The 25,349-nt window shown below is 37.1% G+C and overlaps 1 protein-coding gene across 3 annotated transcripts in view; it reads left to right on the forward strand.

Annotated features, from left to right (window-relative positions):
- The window catches only part of mta1 (metastasis associated 1), a 59,645-nt gene that overhangs the window by 10,804 nt on the left and 23,492 nt on the right, over positions 1–25,349 (forward strand). For 2 of the 3 annotated variants that reach the window (XM_067366839.1, XM_067366838.1), the window contains exons 2-4: positions 7,967–8,034; positions 11,564–11,657; positions 24,872–24,998. In XM_067366839.1, the coding sequence (XP_067222940.1) occupies positions 7,967–8,034; positions 11,564–11,657; positions 24,872–24,998 (289 nt within the window). Of the gene's footprint in view, positions 1–7,833; positions 7,866–7,966; positions 8,035–11,563; positions 11,658–24,871; positions 24,999–25,349 lie in introns of those variants that run through there. The other variant, XM_067366840.1, reaches the window with a different exon arrangement.

Below are 25,349 nucleotides of genomic sequence, written 5' to 3' on the forward strand. Positions count from 1 at the left end.
ACACGCACTGGTTCCGTATTGTTGGAGAAGGTGTTGTATAACTTGAATCCCTGAGCCGGAGGCAGAGAGCAAGAATAACCTAAGAGCTTCACTAATGCTCTGTGTATGTGTTTGGCGCATAAGCTTGAATTAACTGGCATTGCCATAGTAACGGATGTCTCGTGGGTCCCGGTCTGATTGTCCTAAGACAGGGATTGAATGGCCTCTGTACACTCCGAGGACCTGTGCAGGCTGGGGTCTCCTGCAGCGTCTGGGCCACGGAGACCTCTTCCTCTGAGTTGAGGTCAGGGCAGCTTACACTTCCTGAAGTCCAGCCTGACTGCATGTGGGCCTGTCGATTTAATGAAGTCCAGAAGTTTTATATATTTTAAATTTTGAAAATATTCATCCCTGTTTTGTCCTTTTTAAACTTTTTTTTTTTTTTTTTTTGCGTGTGTGAATATGTGTATCTTGTACATATTCATCCCTAACCGTATGGTACGGACGTCATGGTTTGGTTCATACAGTTAGACGACGAATACAGTCAGTCACAGCTGATCCACACTCCAATTCAGAAGGGGCTGTGTGCGCGGTAATGCAACACTGTTTGCTAACCGCCACAACGGGAAAAAGAGCAGAAGAAGAGCAGCGCATGTGTGAAGTCGCTACATTAACACTGTTGCTGCAGATTGTTTTTTTTATCTACATGGGTTGAAGCAACCCCAAATAATATGATATTTAGCCCATGGAATGCAAATTTTACCACGGGAACTGTGGATTTTACCCTCCGGAATATTGCCGGGGGATCCCCCTGAAATGCGACTGGGCAAGTTTTGAGAAGTAATTGGACTGGTTTTGTTGTGAAAACCTGGCAACCCTGATGTGCAAATGACTGTTTGAAAACAAGTCCCCTAGATAGTGTGCGCACATTGAATACGTCTTTCTGTGCTCATGGACAATGGAGAATACTTTGAAAGGCTTGTGAACTCAACTGTGCGCGAAGCGGAACGCGGGAAATTAAGTGTAGGAAGGTTGGGCTTAAGCTTTGAATGTTTAAATATAGATTAAGTGGAGCAAATTGTAATGCACAAGTTTTATTTTTCAATACTTTTATAACACAAGATGCTTTTCAGTTTTGAAGCTGAATGTGACCAAATACCTTTTTTGTTTTTTATCAGCCCTGCAAAAAATATAACCTATGCAAGAGTGCATTCTGTTTACGGCTTAATACACTAAAGGAGGGTGTACTGTACTAACTAGGGGATTAAACACCATTAGATGGAACAAACTGTGATTTGCACTACTGTCTGTTCAAAATAAATGAAACCTAGCATTGTGGATTTGTTCTTTTGTCTGGTAACACTTTAATTTTAGGGTCCAATCTCACTTGCTTGTTAGTATGCATATTACCCGGATATTGGCTGTTTATTAGTACTTATAAAGCACATATTAATGCCTTATTCTGCATGACCATATTTTACATCACCTAATCCTACCCAGTACCTAAACTTAACAACCTTACTAACTAATAAGCAGTAATTAGTGATTTGAGGCAGAAGTTAGTTAATAGTGAGAATTGGACCCTACACTAAAGTGTAACCATTTGTATCGAAATCGTACTGAACCGTGACCCCAAAACCCCACAGCTTTTTTTTTTTTTTTTAAATATTGGCTTGTCTGTTATATTTCTCGGTCTTTGTCTGTCTCTCTTCACGCAACTTCCTCTGCCCTGGTTAGATTCCCTGCACTTAACTCTCTCCCTCACTCTCTTTCTGTCTGTCTTTCTTTCACCCTCAGTCTCAGTAAGGCTCGGCAACATGCACGGATTGGATCACAGGAAATTTGACTGCACTGTGATGTCACAGGCTGTGTCGCTTGCTGATTGGTGGAGGGATGGGGGCACAGCATTCGCTGTGGGCACAGGCAGGCGGAGATGGCAGGAGGCTTGTCAGAAGCTGTGAGAGACAGCACTGATGCCTCCAGGTCTTCTGTATGCTCTCCGCTGTAGGTTCTCCTCCTGGTTCTACGTGAGGCTCCAACTCCATGTCAGGTTTTGCTCCGGCCCGGGAGGCCTCTGGTAGAACTTGTACTCATTAAATAAGCAGCAAAGAGGTGCGGCTCTAGTCTTACGCACACTGTGTATGTCAACGGTTCACAACCCCTTTTGGTCCACAATCAATATTTTTTCAGGTTACAAAGTTCTCGAGATCCCAACACCTCCATTACAGACTTAAGCTGTACCCTTTAGGCAGCAAACGACATTCATAAGATTAACAGCACATTGTACTATTCGGTCATTTTCATTATTCATAACTTGCTGGTTTTTTAGCATCTTTAAAAAATGAGACCTCTCAGTTTTGCTCTATTAAGCTTTGCCGTTCTGCAAGAGTGCATACCCGTCCCCATTTTAAGTCCAAGGACCCCAAATATGATGATCCCCTTTTGAGAGAGAACTGCAAGAGCTACAAATCTGTTTTGAAATGTTAAAAGTCAGATTTGTTTGTGTGCTTTAAAAGTACATAGATCTACATCTCTGGCGTTCTGGATTTTGTGTTCGTTTATTGTCAGTTGTAGTAAACTATCCGTCTGAAAGTCTGAGTAAAGTGCTACAGACCAGCCAGCATTCACTTCTTGGTGGATGAAAAAAACAACAAACGGGAGCATACAGGAACCTCCCAGTTTTTCCAAGACAACATTAGGTCATCGAGAACCAAAGCCACTTCCTGTCTCTTTACAGCCAATGGTGCCATAGACAGAACTTATTTAAACAGGACATATGAAGGGCCAGCACTGTGCGCTCTCCAGGCCTGACTGTATAAAGTGACAACAAGTGATAAAAAGCTATCTGTTACATTGACATCTAAGTTTCATCCTAATCAGCCATGACACGACGAGTGGTTGCGTGCCGGTTGTTTGGTGACATTTTCTTTGGCAATGAGCTGGACAGAAACACCCAACATAAAATGTCATTGGTCTAAAATCCTGCTCCATATAAAACAACATTAAAGGGGTCCTTGAGTATGATTTTTAACTTTAGTTAGTGTGTAATGTTGTTGTTTGAGCATAAACAGCATCTGCAAAGTTACGACGCTCAAAGTTCAGTGCAAAGGGAGATATTTTCTTATACAGAAATCACTTTTTAAGGACGACAACGAGTTTCTTCTCAGGTTGGTTTGGCTCATTTGCATTTAAAGGGACACACAAAAATGGCGTGTTTTTGCTCACACACAAATAGAGGCAAATTTGAAAAGTTATAATTATCTGTGGCGTATTTTGAGCTGAAACTTCACATAAATGTCAACAAACAAAAATCGGCACACTGCCACTGCTGTTCTCAATTTATTTAAAAGACATAGTTTCTACCAAAAAGGTCTTCGTCAGGTCAGACAAACAGTAAATAATCAAAAGATGACAATTTCTTATTTTATCAACATGGTTAAACACACCTGATTCATTTTATCACAGATAAACTTCACAGACACATTAAGGGGACACCAGAGACTTGTATTTCATCTTGTGAAAGGGGCATTATAGGTCTAATTGGGTTGTATTGATTAGCTGATTTTATCACCTTGAAGTCGTATTATGTTGCATGTTTAATGTAGTATCTTCATATAGAACATCTCAAATTTGTAAAAAACGTGATACTTTTAGACTACTTCGATTAAAGATGCCATTATCAGAGCTATGGTGAAGTGATAAAGTGATCTGACATATAAACGCTGCTCATGTGGACATTGCTAGTTCCTATCAGACTTATGCCTATCATGCAATCTCTTCACTCTTCTCATTAAAAAGTGGCAAAAATTTTAAAAAGGGTGGTGGGAGGGTGATGTATACTAAAAAAAAAAAAAAAAAAAAAATTTGAAGCTGTAAATAAAAGATTATTGGAAGGTTCTCGCCATTTTTAGTAATTGTTTGTGAAAATTGCATTTTTTCACAATCAAAGTTTGTCATTCTCAGCCTTCAGTCCTGAATTTTAGTCCTCACTCCCACTTGATTTTTTTTTTTTTCTTTCTTTTAAATTCTCAGTAAAATCATCCATTTTGGTACATTAGTAAACAAGCTTCTCTATGAAACAGGAACTGTAGTCTCACATGGTTGTGTTATCAAACACTGAGTTTGCAAACGTGTTTTTGCCAGACTTGGTGTTCTGGTTCCCCCACCCCCCCAAACCATGGGATTACTGTTGTAGCGTGTGTGTCTGTGTGTGTCTGTGTGTGTGTATGCCGTCTGCCGTACACGGGGTGTAATCTGCCAGAGGTCCTGGCGCGCACAGGGTTAAGACCAGGCACCCCACCAAGCCTAAGGCCTGCGGGGGACGTCCCACAGAGCCGTAAGCTTGCACAGAGCCCACACGCCCTGGAGCAAGGCCAACAGCACACGCACAGAACACAAACACACACAAATACAGCAGGAAAGGAGAATTGACACAAGAAAGACTGAGAGAATCGGTAGGAGGGTCGATGACATAAAAGTATGGCTATGATGAAAGACATTTTTAAAATTCTAGTTTTAAAACGCATATGTCAAGTTCTTAGAAATGATGTTTTCATGTAGCATTTCATATTTCATAAATGCTGTACCATTTTTAAGAAAAAAGTTTCAATTTTATGGCTCTAAAAATGTCATATTACACAAGTAGAAAGTAATAACAAATGATCTTTATGCCATGGATACATGTGTATGCACATCTTAAAGGTGCCCTAGAATTAAAAATTGAATTTGCCTTGGCATAGTTGAATAACAAGAGTTCAGTACATGGAAACATACAGTGAGTCTCAAACTCCATTGTTTCCTCCTTCTTATATAAATCTCATTTGTTTAAAAGACCTCCAAAGAACAGGTGAATCTCAACATAACACCGACTGTTACGTAACAGTTGGGATCATTAATATGTATGACCCCAATATTTGCATATGCCAGCTCATGTTCAAGTCATTAGACAAGGGCAGCCAGTATTAACGTCTGGATCTGTGCACAGCTGAATCATAAGACTAGGTAAGCAAGCAAGAACAATAGCGAGAAATGGCAGATGGAGCAATAATAACTGACATGATCCATGATAACATGATATTTTTAGTGATATTTGTTAATTGTCTTTATAAATGTTTCGTTAGCATGTTGCTAATGTACTGTTAAATGTAGTTAAAGTTACCATCGTTGTATTCACGGAGACAAGAGCCGTCGCTATTTTCATTTTTAAACACTTGCAGTCTGTATAATTCATAAACACAACTTCAATCTTTATAAATCTCTCCAACAGTGTAGCATTAGCCGTTAGCCACAGAGCACTATCAAACTCATTCAGAATCAAATGTAAACATCCAAATAAATACAATACTCAGATAATCTGATGTATGCATGCAGTATGCATGACGAACACTTTGTAAAGATCCATTTTGAGGGTTATATTAGCTGTACGAACTTTGTTTATGCAGTGATAGAGTCGAGAGCTCGGGAGGGGGCGGAGAGCGTGAGCAATTAAAGGGGCCGCAGCCTGAATCGGCGCATTTCTAATTATGCCCCAAAATAGGCAGTTAAAAAAATTAATTAAAAAAATGACACCTTGTAAGACTTATATTACATCTTGTAAAAAAAAACGTTCGATGGCACCTTTAATTATTTTCAAGTTTTAAAATATTTATAATTTTATTTTTTAATTAGTCTTATTAGGTAAAAAATTATAAAAATAATAGGGGTGTGACAAGATTTCATGCCACGAGATCTCGCCATATAAAAATGTGACGAGATTTCTCGTTGAGTAAAAGCGGTCTCGTGATATCACCATGATGGAGCATGAGGGTGAAATTAGCATAGAATGTGAATTCGAAAACGCAAGCTCCCTGATGTGCACAAATTAGGCTACATACAATAGCCTGTCTCCTAATATCAAACTATCTTAGGCTGGGCTGTGTGGTTGTAACCACCTCTTAGTCTCTGGTCTCTATTTGCACTTTGAATATTGAGAGAGTGCTTTGATTATGGTTGCACTTATTGTTTGCACTTAAGACTAAAGAAAAAAAGGTGTTATTTATTTCAGTTTTTTAGACTGTTTTTTTTTTTTCTATGTTCAATTTGTGGAAAGTTCAATTAGGAGGTCACACAGCCTCAATCAGAAGTTCTGGAAGCTCATTATTCATGTACAGTAAAGAGACTCGTGAAATCATCCAGGAGAGAAGCCAGTCAGTTGAGTTTGTGGCAAAACCTTTTACAGTGCTTGAGTATTGTTGTCTTTTACTGCATATGATAATTCATACTCAGAGAGTAGAACTGAAATGACATTCATTACAAGATGATTAGTTATAGCATTTCAAATGCACCTGCAGACTATTTTTCGAGTCATGTATTTTGTCATTGATGATTTCTTAAAAATACTGTGCAAAAATCTTGTCTCTAGAGCTGTCTCATCACACCCCTAATAAATACATATCGTTGTTTTTTGAAAGTCACACCACATGACCTGAACTAACCTTGCTTTGTATTAAAAGGTCAAATGATCTGCTATTTTAAGAGTTTATGACCTTCACACAGTCATGAGTGTCCACATGCATGTGACATAATTTCCTGTTTTATATTTAGTTTAATATTTTCTGCATGTCTGTTGCATCACATGATTTTGTTGGTCTTAAAGGTTAGTTTTCCCCAAAATTAAAAAAAATCATTAATTACTCACCCTCATGTCGTTCCAAGCCAGTAAGACTTTTGTTCATCTTCAAAACACAAATGAAGATATTTTAAATGAAATCGGAGAGATTTCAGTGTGCGTTAAGGAATGTTTTTATAAGTGTATAAAAGAATAAATTCAATCTGTTCATCATATAAAGTGATCGAGTTTCTTCAGAAAATTTGGACTAAACTGCTCAATTCCTATGGATTAGTTTTATTATCTTAACTTTTTGAAGCGTCAAAATGGTAGTTGCGTAGACTGTCAATGGAGGGACAAAAATCTCTCAGGTTTCATTGAGTTGTCTTAATTTCGAAGATGAAAGTTTGGAACAACATGAGGGTGAGTTTGAGTTTGATTTTGTTTTAATTGACAAATTAAAAACATGGTGATCGTAGAAGAGCTATATTCAAGTTGAGTGTTTTGAATTAATTTATGTATACCAGGGTTTCCCAACCATGTTCCTGGAGCCAACCACCACATGACACTGCATGTTTTCCATGTCTCCTTGATCAAACACACCTGATTCAGATCATCAGCTCATTAGTCGAGACCTGAAATTGGTGTGTCAGACAAAGGAGAAAAATGTGCTGTGTTTTCCAGGAATATGGTTGGGAATAGGGCTGCACAACGATTAATCGCGATTAATCATTTGCAAAATAAAAGTCTGTTACGTAATATATGTGTGTGTTCTGTGTATAATAATTATGTATATATAAATACATGCACGTACATGTATAAATTTAAAAAATATTTACATGTATAAATATACATATTTATATATATTTTATATTACATATTATAAATATAAATATTCTATATATAAATATAATTTTTTTCTTAAATATATACATGTATGTGCATGTATTTATATATACATAATTATTATACACAGAACACACACATATATTACGTAACATAGACTTTTATTTTGCAAATGATTAATCGCGATTAAGATCGAATGAGTGTCGTGTCTAACTTGTTTGTGTTTAATGGCCTGTTTTGGCCATGACAGTCCTGAGACTGGTATGTCATTTGGTAGCAGTCAAAAGTGGACACTGAAGGTTATCTATGAGGTTGAGTTACAAACGCCATAGCTTTTCACAGTGTCAACGCATCTGTTTTCAAGTGCCGATGTTGGGGAACCCGCCAAATCGCAGCAGCGCTCCTGTCATGTAGCCCGGCGGAGAATGCTCTGTTTAGTCTCTGAAACAGTCCGGTAAGCCTCAGCAGGTGTGGGAGCGTGACAGGAGATGCTGCCTGTCGCTGACAGACTGTAGGTGTGTGAACACTAACTGTTGTTTCTTTCCCTCCTCACAGATTACGTTTACTTCGAAAACTCCTCCAGTAACCCACTGCTGATCAGGCGAATAGAGGAACTCAACAAGGTGAGTGACAAACGAATGTGTGTGTGTTGCTAAAAGCCATTCGAACTCTATGAGACTGAAGCTTATCACTCTTTAATGCTTTAAGTCTGTAACAAAAAGATTGTAGGATTTGTAGCCAAGACGCTGCATTTATTTTTTCAGTTTAATGCTCAAAAAAAAAAAAATCTTTAACACAATTAACTCACCTTTTGTTTCCCCTCATCATCCTTTGGTTAGCTTATGATCACTCTCTTATTCAAGCAAATGCTGGTGCACGCATCTGTGAACAGAAACACGACTTGTACACACAGAAAGCTGCTTCAGACAGCGCTTGAACAGACAAAAACACAAAAAATTGTGGCAAATTGACCATTTTGTCGAGTATCCTTGCAAGCACAGTTAAACGGGTTAAATTAAGTCTTAAAAAATTTAAAAAGTTGTGAGAAAATAGGATGCACGTCTGGTCTTAAAGTGACAGCAACCTATTAAACCTGCTGCGCTGATGTCTGCCATTAATGTTAATCAAAGAACAAAAGAAAAAGAGAAAATCACTCACTGCTCTTGACTGAATAACATTTGAAGCTTTAATAAGGATTCATCTCTATTTAATTTATTATTTATGCAGTGAAGACTGTGAAGTGTTTGATAACTTTATTTAATTTTTGTATATCCTACCTGTTAGACCTACCTAAAATCTTAAAGCATTGTTTGCAAGGTTACATGGGTCAAAAACAAGGAAAACAATAACTTTTTGTGCATTTTGACAAGGCAAGTAAACATCTGAACTGGTCTGACTGGGCCGTTAGAACAAAATGAGCCCCGATATATTGAAGGGCATAAGCAAATGCGGCATTTATTATAATGGGTTTATGTGAAGATTGTTTTATGTTCATTTAAATTAAGTTATTTTATTTAAAGCCTAATTAATGTTAAAAAATTATAGCTTTCAATTATACTGTAATGCTGAATGCCTATAATTAATGGTTAAAATTGAGAAAAATAGAGACATCAGTAGCAGTAGTAATATCAGTGATGACTTCTTTCATAAAAAGATGCCATTGAACAAATATTTAAAATATAAGCTGCTGTCTTTGTTGTTTCTATGTTAATTTGGTGGTAAATGTGATATAATTACAATTTAAAAATATATTAAAATGCTAATTAATGCAATTTTTTTTTTATTAATCTCTATTAATTACAGGAAAATGCAATTAATTAGTACGATTATAAAATTATGTTAGCACTTATAAAAATAAAAGCTAATTCATATGAATAAATAATATAATAGTATATAAATAGTAACACCAGAAGCCATATGATATGAGATTTATGTGAGAAGCATAACAAAAGCTGTTCTTTGCTTTTATGAGAAAAGTAGCAATTTCTGATTCATGAACACATCGTTTTTTAAAGTTGAATCTTTTTAAACAATCCAGTACATTTAAAAGGGATAGTTCACAAAAAATTAAAATTATCCCATAATTTCTTTAAGCTCAAGTCATCCTAGGTGTATATGACTATCTTCTTTCAGACAAACACAATCGGAGAGATATTAAAAAATATCCTGGCTCTTCCAAGATTTATAATGGTAATGAATGGGGGTCAAGATTCTGAAGCCCAAAAAAGTGCATCCATCCATCATAAAAGTAATCCATAGGGGGTTAATAAAGGCCTTCTGAAGTGAAGCGATGGGTTTTTGTAACAAAAATATACATATTTAAAACGTTATAATCTAAAGTATCTAGCTTCCGGCAGACGACCGTACATGAATGAATGACGTATAATGTAGAAGTAATGTAAGCTTAGACGCCTCTCGCGGTTCAAACAAATAGGGCTGGGCAACACACTCGAGCTCCTCTTCTCTTATATTGAAATCCTCCGACATTTCTCTTTAAAAATTCTCGTTTCAGACTTCTAGTTTGTGACTGGTTTTTTGTCTCGCTCTATCCTCTGTACTTTCATGTTCATCATTGCGTCATGCGTCGGGTCAGAGTTCACTCCTCCACCGCAAATCAATGTGTACGGCCATCTGCTTTACTTTATGAAGTTTTAAATATGGATATTTTTCTTACAAAAACCCGTCGCTTCACTTCAGAAGGCCTTTATAAAAGGTGCCCTAGAATTAAAAATTGAATTTATCTTGGCATAGTCAAATAACAAGAGTTCAGTACATGGAAATGACATACAGTGAGTCTCAAACTCCATTGCTTGCTCCTCCTTATGTAAATCTCATTTGTTTAAAAGACCTCTGAAGAACAGGCGAATCTCAACATAGCACAGACTGTTACGTAACAGTCGGGATCATTAATATGAACGCCCCCAATATTTGCATATGCCAGCCCATGTTCAAGGCATTAGACAAGGGCAGCCAGTATTAACGTCTGGATCTGTGCACAGCTGAATCACCAGACTAGGTAAGCAAGCAAGGACAATTGCGAAAAAAGGCAGATGGAGCAATTATAACTGACATGATCCATGATGACATGATATTTTTAGTGTTATTTTTAAACTATTTATTTAAAGGGGCCGCAGCCTGAATCGGCGCATTTCTAATTATGCCCCAAAATAGGCAGTTAAAAGAAATAATGAAAAAAAATCTATGGGGTATTTTGAGCTGAAACTTGACAGACACATTCAGGGGACACCTTAGACTTATATTAAATCTTGTATAAAAACATTCGATGGCACCTTTAACCCCCTGGAGCCGTATGGATTATTTTTTATAATGATGGTTGCATTTATTTTGGGCTTCAAAACACTACCATTCACTACCATTATAAATCTTTGGAAAGTCAGGATATTTTTAAATATATCTCTGATTGTGTTTGTCTGAAAGAAGATAGTCATATACATCTAGGATGGCTTGAGGGTGAATAAATCATAGGATAATTTTCATTTTTGAGTGAACTATCCCTTTAAATCTGAATCATAGGTTTAATCCTAGCCCTTGGTCTGAATGATTCATTCACTAATCAAACTGATTCAGTTTGCTCATTTAACGCACTGACTCAGTCCGGTCACAGAGGTTAACGGTGGATGTAAAAATGTGCGTCTTACAAAGCTATTGGAAGAGTTAGAATATAGTTCACGAGTCATATTGGCCACTTTTAAGGTGCTTTTTGTCTTTTTTTCAAAGCTTGACAGCCCCAGTCCTCATTTACTTTCACTTTCAAAGGAAGTCATACGGGTTTGTTAACAACATGGCGAGCAAATGTTGACAGAATTTTAAATTATGAATGAACGATTCCTTTAAATATATGCAGGGTGAAAAGCTTCAATTTTGCAGTGTGCGCTTGGCAAAACCCACACCTAAATAACTGACAAATCTCAAAGCAAAAGTTGTTACTGTGTTCACACTTTCAAGTCACACTACACCCCCTTCTGCCCTCCTCATCTTCTCTCCATCGCTAGACCCTCTCAGATCACCCAGGAAGTGCAGAGGTGTTTAGGTCATGGTTATGATTTGGTCCTCAATTTGCATATTGAGGCTTCCCCAGCAGCTGATTGGTCTAGAGGCTGTTGCTGTGACAACTCTTGTTTCCGTTTGCAGACGGCGAATGGGAACGTGGAGGCCAAAGTGGTGTGTTTCTACCGACGCAGAGACATCTCCACAACGCTCATCACCCTCGCGGATAAGCATGCACGTGAGTAGCTGTGAGAGACTGCTTTACCCATAATGCTTTGAGCTGACTGTTCATAAAAACAGATTTGACTTTGGAAAGCACTTAGTTAATGGTTCCTTGAGTTTTTATTGTTATTTGTACCCTGTGAATCTATTTTTCAAAATGTTAGATGGATGTTTTTGTCTTTTTTTGGTTTAAAATATACAGTAATTAACATTGAACTATTTAAAAGAATACTTTGCTCAATTTTTTTTTTTGTGCCTTGCTGTCTACTACCTACATAGAAAGCTACCTTTTAAGGATGCATCCAAACTGAAATGGAATCTTGTAACATCAAATGTGATTTCGGCCAAAATTAAGTATATTTTAGTGCCTTATTAGGTGGAATAATTCTGCTGCTTACTTTCTGGAGGCTTTGAATTGGGAGTGTACCTAATGGTTCCTCGCCAGCTGTCTTCCAGTTTGTTTGCAGTCCACAATGGCCACCCACAATCAGCTCACCAAACCTGAAATTTGTTTTCGGAGACATCCGCCTGGTGTCTGTTATCATACAGAGCTGGAATAAAGTCTGTTTCTCACATGATCCTTTCTAATATTAGAAAAAATTTGCTCTAGAATGCTCCTGTTTTCAGTATTCAGTTTCAGACACCTTATATTAAAAATGATTCACCATTCACACAAATTTAAATGTTATATTATTACTACTAAAAATAAATAATCGTGATTAAAAACATTGGGATTTTAAATATTTTATATTGTAATGATTTCTCAGTTACAGATAATGTAGAAACAACTTAAAGACAGTATATTTTAAATATTTGTTTAATGGCATATTTTTATGAATGAAGACCAATGTCACTAATACAGGTACTGAGGTCTCTATGAAACAGATTTTTTTTTTTTTTTAAATATTAGGTCCCACTTTATATTAAGTGGCCTTAACTACTATGTACTTACATAAAAAAATAAGTACAATGTACTTTATTAGGAATTTATTAGGCATTTTAAAAAATAACAACTTTTAATTTAAAGGTGCAATATGCAATATTTTTGCAGTAAAATATCCAAAAACCACTAGGCCAGTGTTATATATTTTGTTCACTTGAGTACTTACAATATCCCAAATGTTTTCAACTGTTTGTAAATCGTGAGAGAATTGCAATTTTAACCAAGGCTTCGGGACGTGTGAGGAGTCGCCTGTCAATTGCGTCATACCCGCGTTACCCTCGGTTTCCGGTTTAATTTTGTAGAAACCATGGAAACACCAAAGACGCTTTAATATATTACACGTTTTAATAGGCAAGGGAACAATTGTTTTAATATATTTATAGACCGAAAGCTAATTGTTGTTATATAGCTCAACATGTTTAGTCTTACGCCTGTTTCACACTGCAAGCGTAAGCAGGTGTACATCCCTGGTTCACATTTACTTACATTGAATGGAAAAGAGCAGCCTAGACATTCTTCAAAAGATCTCCGTTTGTGGAAGTTGTATGTTTGGATAGACATAAGGGTGAGTAAATGATGAGAGAATTCTCATTTGGGAATGAACTAATTCTTTAAATCTTGTTAGAGGTTCAGGCAAAAAGCTGCAAGATAATTGTCTTGTCAATTATGTAATGTTCAGATGATTGACAGCCCTTAAAACACCCTCCTCCAGTAAATGAACTGTAGTTGTGAGTCTTTTAAAAGAGAATCTGTTCCTGCTGTGAGCAGAACCTTCTTCCAAAATGGCTGCTGTAGAGATTTATCAGCAGAAGGGTATCTGAGGGGTTTGTAAGTACAGGGGTTAGACACGGTGCTTATGCGTATAAAAGAGATTTCGTCTTTGGTCCGCATCACACAAGTCTGATTCTGTGACCGTGAAGACTACTTGTTCATGTGGACCACACAGGCGCAGTGAAGAGGAACTTTCTCTTTCTCTCTCTTTCTCTCTCTCTGTCTTTATATATATAATATGTGTGTGTGTGTGTGTGTGTATTATGGACCTCTCCTCAATGCCAGCAGCCTCTCTGTGGACCTTCAGACATTTGCAATATGTGAAAAATGCATGGCAGGAATGGTCGTTCACCGCATGGGTGTGGGCTACATCCTGTCTCTGCCTTTGGAAAAGGCAAAGGGAGTTAAAGAATGAGTGGACGAGCGTAAGGAAAAAGAAGAGTTGCCAAGTGGAGGGAGAATGAGGGAAAAGCCACACCAACGAGAAGAGGAAGTTCAGTGCCGTCTGGAGATGGTCTTGTGTGCCTTCATGAAATCTAGAGGCAGCGACTCGGCCCATTGTGCATTTTTAGTTCTGCTTCCAAGCATCACCTACTTGTGGTCCTTCCCTTCCCTTCCCTTCCCTTCCCTTCCCTTCCCTTCCCTTCCCTTCCCTTCCCTTCATTAATTTTAATTTTCATTCCATTTCCTTCCTTTCCTTTCCTTTCCTTTCCTTTCCTTTCCTTTCCTTTCCTTTCCTTTCCTTTCCTTTCCTTTCCTTTCCTTTCCTTTCCTTTCATTAATTTTAATTTTCATTCCATTTCCTTCCTTTCCTTCTCTTTCCTTTCCTTTCCTTTCCTTTCCTTTCCTTTCCTTTCCTTTCCTTTCCTTTCCTTTCCTTCCTTCCTTCCTTCTGTCCTTCTGTCCTTCCTTCCTTTCCTTCTTTCCTCCTTTCTTCCCTTCATTCCTTCATTCCCTCCTTCCTTTCCTTCCTTCCTCCCTTCCTCCTTTATTTCCTCCTTCTTTCCTTTCCTTTCTTTCCTTTCCTCCTTCCTTCCTTTCCTTTTTCTTTCTTTCTTTTCTTTCTTTCTTTCTTTCTTTCTTTCTTTCTTTCTTTCTTTCTTTCTTTCTTTCTTTCTTTCTTTCTTTCTTTCTTTCTTTCTTTCTTTCTTTCTTTCTTTCTTTCTTTCTTTCTTTCTTTCTTTCTTTCTTCCTTCCTTCCTTCCTTCCTTCCTTCCTTCCTTCCTTCCTTTCCCCCTTACTTCCTTTCCCTTCCTTCCTCCCTCCCTCCCTTTCTTTCTTTCTTTCTTTCTTTCTTTCTTTCTTTCTTTCTTTCTTTCTTTCTTTCTTTCTTTCTTTCTTTCTTTCTTTCTTTCTTCCTTCCTTCCTTCCTTCCTTCCTTCCTTCCTTCCTTCCTTACTTCCTTTCCCTTCCTTCCTTTCCCTTCCTTCCTCCCTTACTTCCTTTCCCTTCCTTCCTCCCTCCCTCCCTCCCTCCCTTTCTTTCTTTCTTTCTTTCTTTCTTTCTTTCTTTCTTTCTTTCTTTCTTTCTTTCTTTCTTTCTTTCTTTCTTTCTTTCTTTCTTTCTTTCTTTCTTTCTTTCTTTCTTTCTTTCCTTCATTCCTTCCTTCCTTCCTTCCTTTCTTTCTTTCTTTCTTTCTTTCTTTCTTTCTTTCTTTCTTTCTTTCTTTCTTTCTTTCTTTCTTTCTTTCTTTCTTTCTTTCTTTCTTTCTTTCTTTCTTTCTTTCTTTCTTTCTTTCTTTCTTTCTTTCTTTCTTTCTTCCTTCCTTCCTTCCTTTCTTTCTTTCTTTCTTTCTTTCTTTCTTTCTTTCTTTCTTTCTTTCTTTCTTTCTTTCTTTCTTTCTTTCTTTCTTTCTTTCTTTCTTTCTTTCTTTCTTTCTTTCTTTCTTTCTTTCTTTCTTTCTTTCTTTCTTTCTTTCTTTCTTTCTTTCTTTCTTTCTTTCTTTCTTTCTTTCTTTCTTTCTTTCTTTCTTTCTTTCTTTCTTTCTTTCTTTCTTTCTTTCTTTCTTTCTTTCTTTCTTTCTTTCTTTCTTTCTTCCTTCCTTCCTTCCTTCCTTCCTTCCTTCCTTCCTTCCTTCCTTGCTTGGCCCTTCCTTCCTTGCTTGGCCCCTTCCTTTTTCCCTTTCCCCTCCCTTCCCACTCTTTAAGTTTTGCACTGGCGAGTACCACTCTTATTTTCTCCTGAATTTATAGAAATCCTGTAGAAAGTTTCTAGTGCTCTTTGACCCTTGATATAACGCAACAGAGCTTGTGGTGTGTAAACTTCAGTTCTCCAGTGTCGGAGGAGTCAGCAGCGTGCGGGTGCTGTGACTCACAGATGAAATATTTTGCTCTCTGTGATGCTGGCTCCGCCTCGCTGGGCCCTGAGAGCATGAGGCAGCGAGGCGCCATGTGTGCCGAGAGAGAGAGACCTGGCTCTGCTGTGAACTACTCACTGGAATCACCTCACTCGTCAGCCTCAGCTGCTCCACTTGTTTGCGTTTTCTGCTCGACCTCTTGGTGCAGAGTGCAAGGCTGTCCGAGTGAGCTGTGTTTGTGTGTTTTACATTTCTTCCTGAACTGGAAGGGCAAAATAAACAAACAGCGGTCGGAAAAAGGCACCGGAATTCATCTCCGTATCATCTCATGTCCTTGTCAACAAAAAGGTTGTGCGTGGTGTGGGTTTATATGGACACACAGGACGTACAAAGCAAACAAGTATTTATTTGTGGTCACAGGTTTTTGTATGGAGGTTTTAGAGCGTGGTTATGGAGGTGATACCTATTGTCTCTAGTGCGTGTGTGCATGTGACAGGTGAATGAATGAAAAATAGTCTCTGACCTCCATATGACACAGATCAGTACAGGCTTAAACCATTTAAGGGTGCAAATTATGATTTTAATATTACTATTTTTGCATGGGTTTTTTTTAATTCTCTTAAGTCTTTTTATTTGATCAAAACTACAGTAAAACAGTAATATTGTGAAATATTATTCCATTTTAAAATAACCTTTTAAATATTTGCAGTATTTTAAAATGCAGTTTTATTCCTGTGATGGCAAAGCTGAATTCTCAGTAGCCATTACTCCAGTCTTCAGTAGGCATGTTTATATGCATGCATTTTCGTCAGTCGGAATGAATCCAGTCTGATTTCAGATGTATGACATTGTTTATGTAAATTCTTAACTATGGAAGCTTGTTTCCACTACTGAATAAAAAATAAAAATGGTAATTGGAACTTTTTAATCTAATAATTCAGACTTTTTTTCTCAGAATTGTGAGATATAAACCTGCAATTCTTAGAAAAGGTTAGTCTTTTTTTTCCCTCAGAATTGGACTTTGTCTCGCAATTCCGAGGAAAGAAATCAGAATTGCGAGAAAACAAGTCAACTTCGAGAATAAAGTCAGAATTGCGAGTTTATGTCTTGCAGTTCTGACTTTATATCCCACAATTATGACTTTATAACTCACAATTGCGAGTACATATCTATGTAAAAGTCAAAATTGTGAGATGAAAAAGTTATAATTTTGTTTTAAATTGTTTTATTCCATGGCGGAAACAAGCTTCCGTACTTAACACTCTGAGGTCTGACGGTATCGCCGGCGATACCACCGTGGTTTTTTTCTTATCAGTGTGAAAGAGACTCAAAATACTCAATGTTGCCCATACAATTAAGAGTTATACTCCATTTTAATCTGCGGAATATCTTCTTTCATTTATATACACTCAGAGTAAAAATAGAATGTTGTGCTTTTTGTAAAATAAAGAAAACTAACATGATGCGTGATCTCTCCTCTCCCTCTGAACGAATTCCAATCTGATAGTTCTCAGAAAATGAACTGTAACTTAGTGAATACTAATGACAAAAAAATTACACTTATGTCTAAAAAAACGTTAAGATGTCAGGTTTTAAATCATGTAAGTCAAATCGAAAACAAACCTTCTGTGTTTATGTAATCTGTATGAAAAGAGAGCCATGTCAGAAATCCGTGATTCAGCTCATTATCCGCTAATGCGGCCACGCCCACAGAGGGAGCGCTATTCAGACGCAAATTCTGAGGCAATGCATGCATTCATCGTCTCAATCGTGTATTTATTGTCTTGAAAAGTGTTTATTTGGATGTTAAAGCAATGGTTAGCGATCTCTAGAAGACATACAGTTAGTTCCTGTTTTCTTTTCTTCTATAGATTAATTTTAGATGAGTTTTTGTTTCTTTAGCGCCTTCCTGCTGCAGTATGTATTGGAAACTCCATTCATGGAATAGCCTCTTCTTCTTTTAGATGAATTTGTGGACTAAAATGCACAGAGCGCCCTCCGACTTCAAGGATGAATTGAAAACACCAGCGCTCATAGTAATGACAGTGAATATTAAATAAAAATAACTCCTCTGTATGGAAAATTGACATAAGCATATGAGAATCCAATATTTCTCCAAATGTGCATGCTTTTAAACTAAAAGTCTATATTCAGACTCTTTGCATCACAGAAATACATTATATTTTAAAGTATAATATAAAACCATTACTTTATATTGTAATAATATTTTTCTGTATGAGATGCTTGAGACATCACAGAAGGTTTTTTTTCACAGCCTACCTGACTGAAATGTCTCATTAATATGCAAGTCATTTCAGCTCATTACTATCCAATTCTTTTGTCTTCTCAGGTGAGAATGGCCCATTTTCAGTGGTGATTCACGCCTCCTCGCATACGGTGTTTCTTGGCAAAAAGTGTCTTACAAAAACTAAATCAATATATTGTTTTATATGAAGGAGTAAGCAGCATAATTTTTACATAATTTTGAAGCAAAAACTCTAGTCTACAACCTCCAATACCCAAAAGTCTTATGAACACAGATTTACTATACTTTTTTTGGCCTTATTTCAGTGACTTAAGTTTTTTCATTAACCACGCATAAATGTTATTCCTTCAAAAACACAAACATGTACATACACGTTCCTCATATTATTGTAGCCTAGTTTGTGCTGAATACAGTGTAATGACACTTGTGTCATTAATATGTTTATGAACAACTGAAAAAAGCACAAATGTCAGGGCATGTCAAAACTTCTCCAGGCCCCAAATCAGCCTCAGACTCCAGAGGGTTAAGTAAATCTGGCCTCTAAAAAGAAAGCTGACATTTGTTTTTTTGCAAATATTTAGTAAATATTCAGTCTCATCCACTGACCAGTTCGTAAGACATGAGACGTAAAAAAATCATACGCATGTTTGTATGAGGTTAAACATATGTAAACACATCATGGCACAATCCAATAGTCAGGTTCAAGCATTTACATGCTGTTGATTAGATAATTTCAGGTCTACACCACCCCTTTCAGTCTGATTGAAATTTCATTTGTATCAAGCTCAATTGGATTGATTGAGGTGTTTTCATGCAGTCTCTCATTACTAACAGATTATTTGAGTGGATGTAAACTTAGCTAGTGTCACATGATCCTTCAGAAATCGAATTTTTTGCTGATTGTCTCAGAGTCAAAAATGGTTATGCAGCTTAATATTTTTGGGGAAACCGTGATACAACTTCTTTCAGAATTCACTTCAGACTACAAATTCACACCTCTTGTTAAATTTATATTTGCTATGGTGGTAGATTCACTAGATCCACTGCAGTGCCGCCACTGAATAGTGGTGCAGGAAAGAAAACACTGTTAGTGTTTTAGTACAGAGTTCTGTCTTCGTCAGTGCAAGAATCCAGACATTGAAGAACCATTAACAGAAAATTAAAAATGAAACGGAACCAAATAAGAATGATTTCTTGGTTCCTCCACCATGGTTTGCGCTATGGGCATGAATCGTTTGGTTTGAGTTTGTTGAGAGATGTGCTGTTACTTTTCAGTTAAACAAATGATTATCGCCTGTCAGATTATAAAACTGTTGAAAAACTGTTGTAGATTTACAGAGACAAACCTAAGCCAGATTATCTTGAGACCAGAATATCATAGATAACTGCAGTTGGGCTCTTTTGACCCGGTCCAGAAAGCAACCGCTGAAGAAAATCAAGCTTTATCCTATCGTGTACAGGTACTTTTTACACACAAGATGCGCATTCAGCATGGACACTAAGCGGTTTTCTGTGGTAACAAACAATATCTGCCTATAAAAGCGAATGAATGTGTCCTGTATCTGAGGTTAAATTGCTAAATATTGAGAATGCAAAGACACTTATATATTTCTAACACCAAATGATCGACCACTGATTGGATTTAGTTTATAATCACTTCTGTTGATTCTATACGTCTGTCAGCTTGACACTGGCATAAACTGATCACATTTTAATGGTGCAAATATTAAAAGGCTGAGCGGCGGTCACTCTCTTTTAAAGGGTTATTTCACCCTCATGTCGTTCCAAACCTGTAAGACCTTCGTTCATCTTCGGAACACAAATTAAGATATTTTTGATGAAATCTGAGAGCTGTCTGACCTCTGAAAGACTGCAACACGTTATGAAGCGACAAGAATATTTTTTGTGCGCAAAAAACAAACAAAAATAACGACCTTATTCAACGATTTCTTCTCTTCTGTATCAATGTCTTAAGCATTTTACATAGTAAACAATGTAGTGCTTCTGATTTTATGTCAGTAAAATGTATTTACTACCTTTCTGGGCCTTGAAAGTGGTAATTATGTTGCAGTCTATCGGAGGCCAGATGGCTCTCGGATTTCATCAAAAATATCTTAATTTGTGTTCCAGAGGAAAACAAAGGTCTTACAGGATCGGAATGACATGAGGGTGAGTAATTAATGACAGAAATTTTGATTTTTGGGTCAATTAACACTTTAAAGCTCCAAGTGAAGGGCTGCCAGATATTATAAAATTGCAAAACAAGCCCATTAAAGGGTTAGTTCACCCAAAAAATGAAATTTCAGTCAATTACTCCACACCTGTAAGACCTTCGTTCATCTTCAGAACACAAATTAAGATATTTTTGATAAAATCCAATGGCTCAGTAAGGCCTGCATTGACAGCGAGATCATTAACAATTTCAAATGCCCAGAAAGCTGCTAAAGACATATTTAAAACAGATCATGTGAATACAGTGGTTCAACCTTAATGTTATGAAGTGACGAGAATACTTTTTGTGCGCCAAAAAAACCCAGAATAATGACTTTAACGATATCTAGTGATGGCAGTTTGATACACGCTCCGAAACACTGATTCGAAACAAAAGATTCGTAAAGCTTCGAAGCTTCATGAAGCAGTGTTTTGAAATCGCCCATCACTAGATATTGTTGAATAAAGTCGTTATTTTGGCGCACAAAACGTATTCTTGTCGCTTCATAACATTAAGGTTGAACCATTGTAGTCACATGGTCTGTTTTAAATATGTCTTTAGTAGCTTTCTGGGCATTGAAAGTGTTAATTATCTTGCTGTCAATGCAAGCCATCGGATTTCATCAAAAATATCTTAATTTGTGTTCTGAAGATGAACAAAGGTCTTACAGGTTTGGAACGACATGAGGGTGAGTAATTAATGACAGAATTTTCATTTTTGGGTGAACAAACCCTTTAAAATGCAAAATAATAAACAATATAACTAATATTACCGATATCCTACAAAGTTAAATGTTCAAGGTTGATATTATAAATTAAGTGATTTGATGTGATCAAAAAATAATAATTCAACAAATTTAATTTTGCATTCATTTTAAATTTAATTAAAGTTTAATTAGACCTATGAGTTCTACTTAATATCAGTCAGTTGGGGTCAAGGACAAAGGTTGTGAACCTCTGATTTAGATCACCTGTTTCTGTGAAGGACATACACAGTCTTTCCACTGACACACCACTGCATGTTGGTTAAACTAATCCTTTAAATTAAAATAATTTCATTTCCTTTATTATTACAGTTTAATTTCATTTTGAGTTCAGAAAAAATTCAAAGTTTAGAATCAGATCTATGCATCGAATCATAACCCCAAGGATCGATGTGAATTGAATCACAAGATTCCAAAATATTCCCACCTCTACCAACTAAACCAAATGTCTTAAATCATTCAAAAAAATGAAGCCGTTGTGGTTTCGATTCTCAACCCGACCTCCCTTCATCTCTCTCTTCCTCTCCTCCTCCCCCACCTGGTAAGGAGATTCATTCATCAATAATTGATAATTGGTTAAGACAGGTGAAATGGAGAGGTAATTTGTTGAGTATAGGCAGGGTGTAGGGCCAGATGATTGGCTTCTCTCTCTCTCTTTTTTTTCTTTCTTTCTCAGAACTATGGAGTTTACTGAGTTCAGCTCCTCTTCTCGCCGTCTCTCAAGGACGCAGCAGGCTAGTCTTAGCCAGAGGGCTGTTCCTCTCTCTCTTTTTCTCGTCATCTTTTCCAATTCACTCTCTTTGTTTCAGGCTCCATCTCTATCCCTCGCTCCGCGTGCACCTCAGCAGGGGTTGTCGATACTCCACGCGCAGCTGTAATAGAACGGTTACTGATGTGACCGCTCACTCGTGTTCAACGTAGTTTCGGATTTCTTCATGCCGAAATAAAGCCGGATAGCATGTGACAGGTAGAGAGCGGTGGCATACATGTGCCCTGTGAGGGTGAAGAAGAGGAAATACTTGATTTTAGACAAACGTTTTTCCTTTTTTTTTCTTTGAAAATCCCTTGATTCTTTTTGTTTTGCTGCCTTTCCCTCCATCTCCATGTTTCTCCATCTGTCTCTCTCTCTTTCGCTAATGAAACTCCAAATGAATTGGAGCACGCTCACTGGTTTCTCTCCCTCCCATCCGACTCTCTCCCACTTATCATTCTCTGCCGCACTCTCTGCCTCCATACAGCACATATATGTGGTTTGTCAAGAGAGACATCTCCTTTTTTCCTGTACCTACCTGGTAATCTTTTTAAGAGGAGGGTGATGATGTGTTTGGGTAAACTGAATTAAGAGAAGGCGCCATGCTTTCTTTTGGTTGTTCGCAGTCATTTACCACATTGCGTTTGATCATTCGGTGTTTAAATGATGTAGTTTTAGGTTGGATGAATGGCCATCACAAACTCATCCGCACCTCATTTTCAACTTTTCAGTCATGTGAAGGCGGATTGATTCCCTGATTAAGGTTTTTGTAGTGCTTGTAGAAATGTAGGTTTAACCCTGCAATGCCTGACGTGAAATAATAGGAAAAAAATGTATGTGAACAAAATGTTTTAAGTATTTTATTTGATACATCAGGCTTTAATGGCTCATATAATATAATATAGTGAGAATATGGAGCTCATACTTGCACTTGAAAAAATTTCAGACCTCACCAATTCAATTTTCTAGTGACTGGTCACATCTAAATTTTTCACTTGGACTGATTGAATTTCTGTGAATTGAATTTTATCGATTGTGGCAACAGTTTCTTAACATGGGCTCAATAAATATGTTGAGCCAATGGAGTTTGCCAAACCATGTTGTTCGTCCAATTAAATAATTTAAATTGTAGTTGCAATTGATTATTTTTCACTGTCCCAAAAGTACATTAAGCAAAATCCAGAACATTTTATCACATCACTTTATTTACAAATCAATTCCAACACCGCATATTTGGTGAAATACCTTATTTTATATTAGGAAAAGCACTGAATACATTCAAGAAGTCTTCTGCATAACAAGATGTCTTGATGTGGTGAAGAAAACTTTCAAAAGTGCCACTGAATAGGTTAAAAACATGCAAATAAAAATAACTAACATTAATGACAAAGTTCCAATGCATCACATCTGGCAAGTGACAGAACAGAAGTTACTTAATTATATAATGTGGATGAGACTTGTGCCAGCTGATGTAGATTTTATCATTTATTTATTGGCATGTAAATATATACAGCTTTCAGGACTGCTTACTGACACGAAAATTAAAAAATGCAAAAAGCAGAGCAGTGAAATGGAAAAAAAGAAGTTCTCAAGACACTTTTTTTAGAAGTTGAACTGGAGCGCCATGTTTTTGAACACCATGCTGCAAAAGAAACAATACGCAAGCTCAGTGGTCAAAAACATCTGTCTAGATCATTTTTACATAGAAAAGCAATGGAGATGCAGCACAGTGAAATGCCAAAATGTGTTAAGGCTCCTTAGCATTACTATTATCCTGGAGAATAGTGATTGTTTTCAGTTGCTTATATTTGGAAAGCAGGATTGCTGATGCTTTATAACACATTGCATTACATCATAACACATATCATAGAAAATGAAACAAAATTGCTTCATTTGGATGAAGAGGAAATGATTTGGTCACACTTTACAGCAGGTGTCAAAAAAATGTACAATGTACTTTGTTCATGTTGTATTGCAAAACACTTCTGCTGCTACCGAGGTGGGATATGGGTAAGGAACAGGTGTAGTGGTATGTGTAGTTTGGCAGAAAAATATACGTAATTGCATTGTATCAAATTATTAATTTAAATGATAAAGGATTAGTTCACTTCAGAATTAAAATTTCCTGATAATTTACTCACCCCCTTGTCATCCAAGATGTTCATGTCTGTCTTAAGTTGAAAAGAAATTAAGGTTTTTGAGAAAAACATTCCAGGATTTTTCTCCATATAGTGGACTTCAACAGTTATCAACGGGTTGAAGGTCCAAATGTCAGTTTCAGTGCAGCTTCAAAGAGCTCTACATGATCCCAGACGAGGAATAAGGGTCTTATCTAGTGAAAAGGAAAATGAAGAAAGGTCACGCGTGACGTAGGCGGAAGTTCCACGATAAGGCTCCATCTCATTTTCTCCTCCAACATCAAAAACGTCCATCATCATTGTAAAGGGTGTTTGATTTAGTCTTTGCACATTTGCTTTGTAAACACGTTCTTCAGCCTATGTCACGCGTGACCTTTCTAATGTGATTACGTAATGCATGGCGCATCGCAGAGCGAGCATTTTTAGTTTAAAAAGTATATAAATATTTTTTTCTTTAAGAAAATGATCGATCGTTTCACTTGATAAGACTCTTATTCCTCGTCTGGGATTATGTAGAGCTCTTTGAAGCTGCTCTGAAACTGACATTTGGACCTTCAACCCGTTGGTAACTGTTGAAGTCCACTATATGGAGAAAAATCCTGGAATGTTTTCCTCAAAAACCTTAATTTCTTTTCGACTGAAGAAAGAAAGACATGAATATCTTGGATGACATGGGGGTGAGTAAATTATCAGGAAATTTTAATTCTGAAGTGAACTAATCCTTTATATTAAGTCTTTAACTACTATATATTAAAGTGTGAACATTGATTTTGACTAAATATTGTGTATAAGTTCATTCATGATCTGAAAATCAATTATGTTCCAGTCAGTGGAACTGACACAAGGGAGAACGAAGAACTGTGGCTTTGATACCATTTATTGTTTTCATGTTATGGGCAATAGCTAATAAATGGCCAATATTAAAAACACATTCTGCTTTTATACTGAAAACTGTTATGGTGTCTATATATATATTATGTCTACTTTGATTGTGATTTCTTCAGGATGTTGAAATAAGCCAATTAGGATCAGTGTAGTGGTTGAACAAATGTAGGTGATGGAGATGTTTATCATTTCTTTCCACTTTTAGGAGAAATGGAAGAGGAGATGGAGAACCCCGAAATGGTGGATCTCCCAGAGAAACAGAAGCATCAGCTGAGACACAGAGAGCTCTTCCTCTCCAGACAGCTGGAGTCTCTGCCTGCGACACACATAAGGTAACCGCAAAAAGCTTTGTCGATATCGAGAATATGCTTCATTCTGCTGTGGGTGTGCGTGTTTTCTCTAGCAGCCGACCGGACTCGCCGTCATTAGCGCATACGTGTGAATCGCACACGTACCGGCTCCCTTTAGTCTTACTCATGTTCTGGCCTAATGGAATCCCCAGTACAGAACAGCGTTAGCCTCATTCACGCTGCTCTTTCATCGGTACAAATCCAGCAGAGAGCAGTTGAAGACTGAGTCAATCTCGTTTTTGCTCAAGGGCTTGTATTTTTCGTCACGTCATCTATACATGTGCATAGAACCATTTCGTGAGAATCATGTCCACATTTATTTTGGAAATTGCT

This window comes from Chanodichthys erythropterus, chromosome 18 (assembly GCF_024489055.1).
Source record: "Chanodichthys erythropterus isolate Z2021 chromosome 18, ASM2448905v1, whole genome shotgun sequence".
NCBI classification, from domain to species: Eukaryota; Metazoa; Chordata; class Actinopteri; order Cypriniformes; family Xenocyprididae; genus Chanodichthys; species Chanodichthys erythropterus.